This window comes from Meleagris gallopavo, unplaced genomic scaffold, assembly GCF_000146605.3.
Source record: "Meleagris gallopavo isolate NT-WF06-2002-E0010 breed Aviagen turkey brand Nicholas breeding stock unplaced genomic scaffold, Turkey_5.1 ChrUn_random_7180001930283, whole genome shotgun sequence".
Lineage (NCBI taxonomy): Eukaryota > Metazoa > Chordata > Aves > Galliformes > Phasianidae > Meleagris > Meleagris gallopavo.
The window spans coordinates 1-8,620 of NW_011192383.1; the positions used below are offsets into that span (position 1 = coordinate 1).

Here is an 8,620-nt window from a genome sequence, read left to right on the forward strand (position 1 = left end):
TTTTTTTTTCCTAAAAAGTATTTTCCAATGATAGCATACTTTTCTGCTTTCTGTTTTTCCTCTCACCAAGGCATGATGGCATCGAAGGCTGCAGCTCCGGAGGGGGGGCGGGGGGGCGGGCGGATTTCAAGGATGGGAGGGTCTGCAGGGAGGGGAGGGGGGTAATAATAATAATAAAGTGAAGCCGAAATTAAAAATACAGACAAGCTCTGGCCTTTGCGTGACGCTGCAGCCCGCAGGTGCTGGGGGGGCCGCGGTGCCCCGGGCGGTGCAGCGCTGCGGCTGCCCCACGCTGGGGGGGATTCGGCTCCGTTCGCCCCGTTGCTGCCCCACTGCGACCCCCAGGCCCTCAGAAGCCGTTCCCGCTGATGTTGATGGACTGCAGGTCGGCCACCTGCATGACGTTGATGCCGCTGCCGGCCAGGCGGGCGATGCCGTCGGGGCAGATGGCTTCCATGGCCACCATGTTGGTGGCGATGAGGGCCGACGGCGTGGGTCCGCCGCTGCCTTCCGACGGAGCCCCCGTGTCCATGGGGACGGCGGAGACGTTCATGGCCACGCTGTTGGCCGCGCCGCCTTTCTTGTTCTGGTGGGTCTTGATGTGCTTGGAGAGGTGGTCGCTGCGCATGAAGCGTTTGGGGCACTCCGGGCAGGCGAATTTCTTCTCCCCTGGAAGAGAAGAGAGAGAGAATTGCAGAAGCGCAGCGTGGTTGGGTTGGAAGGGACTTAAAGGTTGTGGAATGATGGAGCGGGTTGGGTTGGAAGGGTCCTAAGACTGTAAAACCATAAAGGTCCCAGAGCCATGTCATGGTTGGGTTGGGAAGGTCCTGAAAGATCACAGAACTGAGGGATGGTTGGGTTGGGAAGGTCCTGAAAGATCACAGAACTGAGGGATGATTGGGTTGGAAAGGTCCTGAAAGATCACAGACCCATAGGATGGTTAGGTTGGAAGGGTCCTTAAAGATCATAGAACCAAGGAATGGTTGGGTTGGAAGGGACCTCAAAGATTATAGAATGGCTTGGATTGGGAGGGTTCTGAAAAATCATAGAAGGGCTTGAAGTTGGGTCCTTAAAGATCACAGAACAGTTCCCCACCCACTTTTTCTCCTTTTATTTCCCCTCTCCCCAACAGAAAGCCCAAAGGAGAGCTCCGAGCCCCCCGGATGGGCTCCCCAGCAGCACCGAGCCCCCCACACCGCCCCCCACCCCAGGCCTTACCCGTGTGCGTGCGCTTGTGCCTCTGCAGCTCATCGGAGCGGGTGAAGCGCTTCCCGCACAGCATCCACCCGCAGATGAAGGGCCGCTCCCCCGTGTGCCACCGCAGGTGGGCCCGCAGGTGGGAGGTTTTGCCGTACACCTTCCCGCAGCCCGGGATGTGGCAGATGTGCTGCTTTTTTTTACCTGGATCCCCAGAGCTCCTAGAAGAGCGTGAGGACGGGAGTTAGAACAGCCCCGACGGCGTGGAGGAAGCTGAAGAACGCGCTTTGTTCGCCGGCGTTTCCCCCATTCCCATCCCCACCCAACAAAAGGGTGACAGAGAGCCAGGTTCCATCCCTTGCCCATGAGATACATCCCAAAACGCAGCTCCGGCAGGGAAGCAGAGCCCGGCAGCAGCAGCTGCCCCGCACGCAGCCTTACCTCCCCTCGCTGTCCTTGCAGTAGGGACAGGTGCAGGCTTCCCTCCGCACCTTCCGGCCCTGCTGGGGCTGTGGGTCTGGGCTGGTCTCCCCTTCCTCCACCGCTGCGCTGTCGTCGCCCAGGCCGTCCCCGCTGGCACCGTGCAGCCCCAGCTGGGCGCCGTGCTCCCCTGGAAGGCAGAGCAGGGTTTGGGATGGGAGTCCACGAGGAGGAAAAGGGGACTGAGAGGTGTCCCCGTGCCCACCCCAACACTGACAGCCTGACCGAGCCCCGGGATGTGATTAATCCCGGCTTCCTCCCTCAGCTTTCCATGGTTTTCCATCCCTGGGAATCCCACCTCCAGCCCCCAGCAAAGCCGGTGCTCCGTGCCCACCAATGGTGTCCAGATCACAGCTCAGTGCTGCACTTCTCAGCAAAACCAGACCTCCAACGTCCCTCTCACCACCTGCCAACTATCTCAGCTATTTCTAGTGCAGAAAAGCAAAAAAATGTAAACCCAGCAGCACCGGGCGGCTCCAAACAGTGTCAGCGATAAGGAAAGCATCAACACACCACCGAGGGGAGTCCTGCCCTCCCCAGCAAGGCCTGCTGCTGGCATTTCCTCATTCCCACATTCACACCTCCAACAGTCGGGGCCGTTTTCTCTCTCCTCTCCCTGCCGACAGCTCCAAAAACGACCTTTTCTGGTTCTCTTCCCCTAGAAGTCCCTTTTTCCTCTCTGTTTCGGGGCTCAGTGGACCAGCCTGCCCCCCTAAGCATCTCTGCTTTAATCCCAACCCAGGAGCAAATCGGTAGAACAGATGCGATGCCTGGTGCCAAAACCCCCCAAAAAGGCAGCAATAAATAACACAGCCCGGAACACCACCGACTGGCAGAGAAGTTATCAGCTCCAGCTCCTGCTTAATTACTGCAATTACAAAAAGAGATGCACATATAAAGTTGAAAAATCATCTGGCACTGCAGGTGGGACGCATTCCCCCCCCTTCCTGGAGGAGCAATTCCCAATTATGAGCCATGGGGACGGCAGTGCTGAGCTCTCAAAGGCAGACAAACATAAACCATTCGTAACGGGGGGGTGAAGGGCGAGGAAGTTTTCAAGCCTATCAGTTTTCATTGCCGTTTTATTGCTCTGCAGCTTATGCTGTCATCTAATTGCTTCTCCAATAACCCCAGCTACACTTCACAAGTGTTTTATTTCCCTTCCAGCTCCGCTGCTTGATGGTTTTCATGCCGGAGAGCTGCGCCGGCAGGCTGAGTAATCTCTTTTCAGCAGCAATTAACATATGCTAATGGGGCTGATGGCAGATTTAGGGCTGGGACATTTCTACCGGATTGGGCCTCATCTTGTGGTGATCCCAGCCCCAAATTCACCTCTTCCTACCAACCTTCTGAGATAAGGAGGTTTGTAAGATGATGCCGAGGTGGGAAGAGAAACCTGGACAGGCAGAGAGGAACCTGATGAGGTTCAGCACAGCCAAGTGTGGGGTCCTGCACGTGGGGAGGAGCAAAACACACATCAGTGCAGGTCAGGGGCTGAGCTGCTGGAGAGGAGCTCTGCAGAAAGGATCTGGGGGTCCTGGCAGCCAACAGGGCGACCGTGGCCCAGCAGTGTGCCCTGGTGGCCAGGAAGGCCGACGGTTCCCTGGGAGGCACTGCACAGAGGGTGGCCAGCAGGGTTAAAAGGGACACTGTGTCACTGATTCGCTCCCCATCACACAGGACTCACCCCCAACTCTGCTCCCCACCGCCTGCAGAAGTACCTCCAGCAAAGCAGCAACGTTTGCTTTAAGAATCTGGCTTTCCGTGCTCTGGGAGCAGGCAGCACAGTGAGCACCTCAGGTGGGATCACTGCGGGTTCTGTCAGCCTGGAATGTTTACTGGCTGCAGTCTGGGAGCAATTCTGCAGCCTGGAAGGAGCTTCCAACCCCAGAGGGCAGAGGGAAAATGACGGAGATGCTGTGGGAGAGGTTCTGGCTGTGCTCAGCAGCTCTGTTACCAGCAGGTGTCAGTGGTGCCTCAGGAAGATGAAAAATCACCAAACAGAGACTGGGGCAGCTTCCACGGATGTGACACAGTGAACACATCAGCTCTTGGCTTCCTCCTCCTGCAAGACCAGCGTCCGGCAGGAGGAAGAGCTCCAGTCTCACCCTCTTCATCACACGAGGATGCTTAACGAGGCTCAAAACGAGCTGCTCTGCAGATTTCCACGGAAAGGGGAACAGAAAGAGCAGAACTGCTGCTGCTGTGGACGGAAGCAGAAGGGCTGCAATCAAGGAAACAAGCCCTGACTCACTCAGCCACTGCTGCTGTCGCTGCACGGAAGGATCCTCAGCAGGAGAGTGGAGCTCCATCCAGGTGTCACCCATCAGGTGAGGGCTGTGCCCACATCCTGCCCCCACAGCAGTGGGGCTGAGGGTTGGAGGATGGGCTGTCCAGAGCTGTGCACACCTCAGGCTGCTCCCCTCTGTCCCACGGCTGCAGCACACGACTTTCCTCTTTTTGCCATTTCCAAGAACTAGCAGAAGATCTTCGCAGCTTCCAATGAACCTTGGAGGGGCTGATGCCTGGGCTCCACGCAGAGACCCCCAAACCCTTCTGGCAGGGCTCCTCCATGCCGCAACCACGGGCTACAAAGGCTTTTTCCCCTAAAGGTGCTGCCCTGGTTGTACTCACGCCGCAACGGAGGGAGGCTGCTGGATGCAAACCAGGTCTTGCTGCTCAGTGCTGGGCACAAGGAGGGCAGCGAAATCTCTCCGAATTGCCACCAGGTTTGGAGATGCAGGCCAGGCCCTTTGGCAGCACCACTGCTGCACTCCCCACAACGTTCAGTAAATTCAGCACAAACCCTTCCCGGTGCCCCCCAGCTCTTACAACATATGTTTACAGGCTAAAAGCAGCACGGGAGGAACCGAGGTGGTTTTGTTTTTAAGCTTCCTAAGCCGACAGCTTGCAGCTCCCAGATTAGAGATTTCCCTGCTGCGTCTGCGCCGTCCTGAGAGGGGGGGGCTGCAGCAAACAGGACGGGAAGACAAACGAAGCCCCCCCCCAGAAAATACGCTGGGGAGGGGAGGATCCCACACGGGTACCTTGGAACTGCTTCAACCTTCCAACAGGCAAAAGCCCACGCAGCGCTTTGCAGGCTGCTGGCACGTCACACGGAGGGGAAAAAACCCAAGGCTTCCTTCTGGTAATCTGTGGCTCGCATCTAATTAAGGTATAAATAAATTACAGCAGGAGAAGACAGATCGTGTATGTGCACGCTTCATCCTTCACATCTCAGGCCGAGCCGAAGCCTCCAGAATATTGCAGCTTCAGAGGAGAACGTGGTGGAGAGAAACCAGCTGGATAGTTTACGTTTATTATCTGCACTAATATAGATCGCTTCTAAGACTAAAGCTTTTATGCTGCTGCCAAGTCCCTGGTCCACACTCAGGTCAACGGAGTCCTGAACAAACACACGGAGAGCAGAAACCGGGGGGATGCGCTGTGAGGGGATGGGCTGGGAGGTGGCACAGGGACCTCCTGGCCCTGCTCTGCCCGCTGCTCTGCCATTAAAAGCCCAAAGCTTTGGGCTCTGGGCTGGAGGCCGCACTGCAGACAAAGTGCTGCTTGTCTTCCAGCCGCTCAAAGCTCGGACCCGGCGGTTTTATTTAGCAAACTGAACCGAGGTGAGAAATGCTCTGCGGATGGGAGACGGGGCTGCTCAGAGCCCCGGGTGACCTCCAGAGGGGACAGGAGCGACGTTCATTCCCGGGAAGGAGCTGGAAAGAAACGGCTTCTTGTGCAAACAGCAGCACTGGCAGCCACAGCTGTGCTGAGGAGAGGAAGAAGGGAAAGAAATCGGCGCCGTGCAGCACGGAGCTTCAGCTTCCAGCAGAGCGCAGAGACAACAGGATGGCTTCAGGCACAAAACAAGGGCAGCAAAGCCCCAAACCCGACAGCACAGCGTGAGCCATGCACACAACACAGCACCAAACCTTCCCAGCGCCCAACAACGCTGCGCCTCGTCCCATTTCCTCCTCCTTGCCTTCATTCTTTCTCTATTTTTGGCAGCCTGAGAGCTCTGTCCGACCGCTGCTCTCCCAAATCACATCCCGGAGGATCACAGTGCGCTCACTGCACCAAGGAGCGCAGTGCGGGTCGCAACGCAGCCCCTCCGCTTTTATCTCATTTGATTTCCTCACTAATCTGCAAAATGAGTGGAAGCCATTGATGCCAATGAGCCAAGCTCTATCTCTGTAATAATTCTTCTGTGTTCTCTGAGTTACAGACAGGGGTGCAGGGAACACGCACTGCTCAGCTGCGTGCAGATTTGCAGTCAGGCTGCAGCACATTGAGTAACTGCCACTTCTTCTGCAGTTTAATGACTTGAAAAGCCACATTGTGAGCTCTGTGATCCCCTGCCATGGTTGGAAGTCTCCGTGCGTCACCATTAATCACACTTCCTTCGGAGAAGCACTAAATGTGCACTGAGCTGGCAGGTCTGCGCCCATCCGCCTCTGCCACCCGCAGTCATGCACAGGGACGTCACCTCCTGAGCTCACACTGTGACCCCCAGGCTGTGCCAGTTACTTTGGTCACACTGAAAACCATCCCTACACGTCTCCTCGGCCCTCTGCTCTCCATTGGGATTGCTGCAAGGCTGAGATCGTGCCTGCAGTGCTGGAAAGCTCTGCTGCTGCAACACCGACCCTGCGGCACAAACAGCTCCGACCGAACCACACCGGGCTGAGTGAAAGCCCTGCAGTGATGGGCAACGAGGGCCTGAGCACAGCCAGGAAGGCACAATGGGCAGAGAAAACCCCACACGTTCATGTACCCACAGATCCCAAAGCTGTGCTGCACTGCTGCCCTCTGCAAGGAGGACTGGTAACATCTCAGACCCAGCGTCCAAAATGCAGCTCTGAGCTGTGCAGGGGAGGGGAAGGCAGCGCTGAGCTGGGTGGGGAAACTTCAGCACAATCACAGTGTGCTGCTATGCACACCCAACCAGTCCGACCTGCACTGCTGCAAAGCATCCCAGTGGCCTCGAGGAGGAGGAGGAGGAGGAAGGGCAGAGCCGCCCGCAGTCCTCATGCTGTGCTTGCTGACAGCCGTGCTGGGAGGGCCCCACGTGCTGCCTTGCAGTCACACCACGCTTCACCCCGCAGAGCTGAAGGAGAGGGCAGCCAAGGAGCTGGGAGTATTTCGGGTCCGGCCCCGCGGAGTTCAGAGGAGGAAATTTCACAAAGTAATTATTTTCTGCAGTGATGTCATGGGTGGAGTGAAACAAACAATTACAGCGCGTGAAGGGGAGAGCCTGTCAGGGCCTGCTGGCCCGAGATCCATTCCAGATCTCCCCTCCCCTCCGCGGATGATGCCATGTGGATGTCTCATCAAGGCCACGCTACAAAGCTGCCCTTAAAAACAGAAAATGGAGACAATCGGGGCTTTGTGCCGACGGCAGACGCAAAGTCAGGGCGCACAGCTGGGGATGTGCTCAGCACGCGGGGCCCAAAGGGCTCCTGGCTGCACCGAGGATCTGTGGGGCTCCAATCGATGCCTTGATTTGACCACGAGCCTTCATCCAAGCGAGGGTCGGAGCCTGGGGGGGGCCTGAAGGCCGCAGGGATGTGATAAGTGGGTCCAGGGTGGATTCAGGCAGTGTGGATGCGGCTGGGGAGTGCTCACCGTGCTGGGGTCGGTCCCTCCGTGTCCCCCAGCAGTGCAGGGATGAGGCTCCCCACGAGCCTTGGATCTTTGCCCACCAGTGTGGACGTTCTGGCATCCTCAGCATGACCAGCATACCACAAAGGCAGCGTGACTGGCCCAAAAAAGAGCCCTCGGTGCCACTCTCCATGTGTGTCCACAGCTGGGGGGCCTTTCCCAGGGCAGAAAAATGAGCGCTCAGCTGTCTGCCACAAAGCTGGTGGGCTCCAGCACTGCCCCAGCACAGCCTACTGACCAGCAAACGCCAGAGCCAGGCAGTGCTCATCAACCAGGGCTGCACAGGGGCAGGGATGGATGTTTGTGGCTGAGCCAACACCAGAGCTGTGGGACACTGACGCCCCACTGCTCTCCTCGACAGATTGGTCAGAAGGCAGAAGCGAAACCACAGCATCACAAACTTCTCCAGAGCCCTGCTGGGCACAGCCATCACATCGCAGGGACACAGAACGTCCCCTCCTGGCACTGCAGTGACAATCAGTGACCACACTGAGCACAGGCAGCCGAGTGCTGAAACATCAGGAGCCCCCAAAACCTTATTTCTTCACCCCAGAGCTCCCTGTGCTCTGGGGAACGGTGGCACTGAGACACTGTGCAGGATTTGGGTAGAGGCTGAGCCGGTCCAGGGCCTGTTTGCCTGCATGCCACCCCATCACAGCCACAGAGCTCACCTCTGTGCTGCTAATTGGCAGCCATCAGCTAATTAATACAATCATGGCCTGAACTACAGCTGCGCAGCGCACTGGGAGCTGTGCTTTGATTTTAAAACCCTTTTTAGGCTGTTTTTTTTTTGCAGGAATCTCTCCTCTCTCTGCTCTGGGCTGCACACGACAGACGGACCCACAGCCACGTGGGAGCAGCAGCAGCAGGGCAGAAACCCTCCAGGACCTCACGCAGGCGGGTCGGCGCTGCTCAGCACCGAGCCCTGCGGCCTCAGGTCCCCACAAACCCTTTGAAACCCGAAGCCTGCCCCGTTTATCAACTTCACAACATCAAAGCATCGCCTCCATGTCGCATCCTCCCGGCTCCGAGGCAGCAAATGCGACAGGGCGTGCAAAGAGGCTGCAAAACGCGCTGCACAGTTGGGAAAAAAAAAGGAACAAGAAGGGGAGGAGGTGGCGGAGGGGAGCGTGGGGGTGGGTGGGGAGCGTGGGGGGTGGTCTCGGGGAGCGGTCCTCCCTCTGGAGGGGCAGAGCCAAGCAACAGACAGGAACCAGGATTCCCCCATGCGTTGGTGGTGGTTTTCCAACACTGCACGCACGCAGCATGACGCCAC

General features: G+C 57.5%; 1 protein-coding gene across 1 annotated transcript in view; it reads right to left on the reverse strand.

Moving 5' to 3' along the window:
* The window catches only part of SP1 (Sp1 transcription factor), a gene marked incomplete at its 5' end in the record, with an annotated part of 11,774 nt that continues 3,154 nt past the window's right edge, over positions 1-8,620 (reverse strand). Inside the window, 3 exons of the mRNA XM_010727712.3 lie at positions 1-669; positions 1,219-1,418; positions 1,639-1,807. Coding sequence (XP_010726014.3) covers positions 350-669; positions 1,219-1,418; positions 1,639-1,807 — 689 coding nt within the window. The remainder of the gene's footprint in view (positions 670-1,218; positions 1,419-1,638; positions 1,808-8,620) is intronic.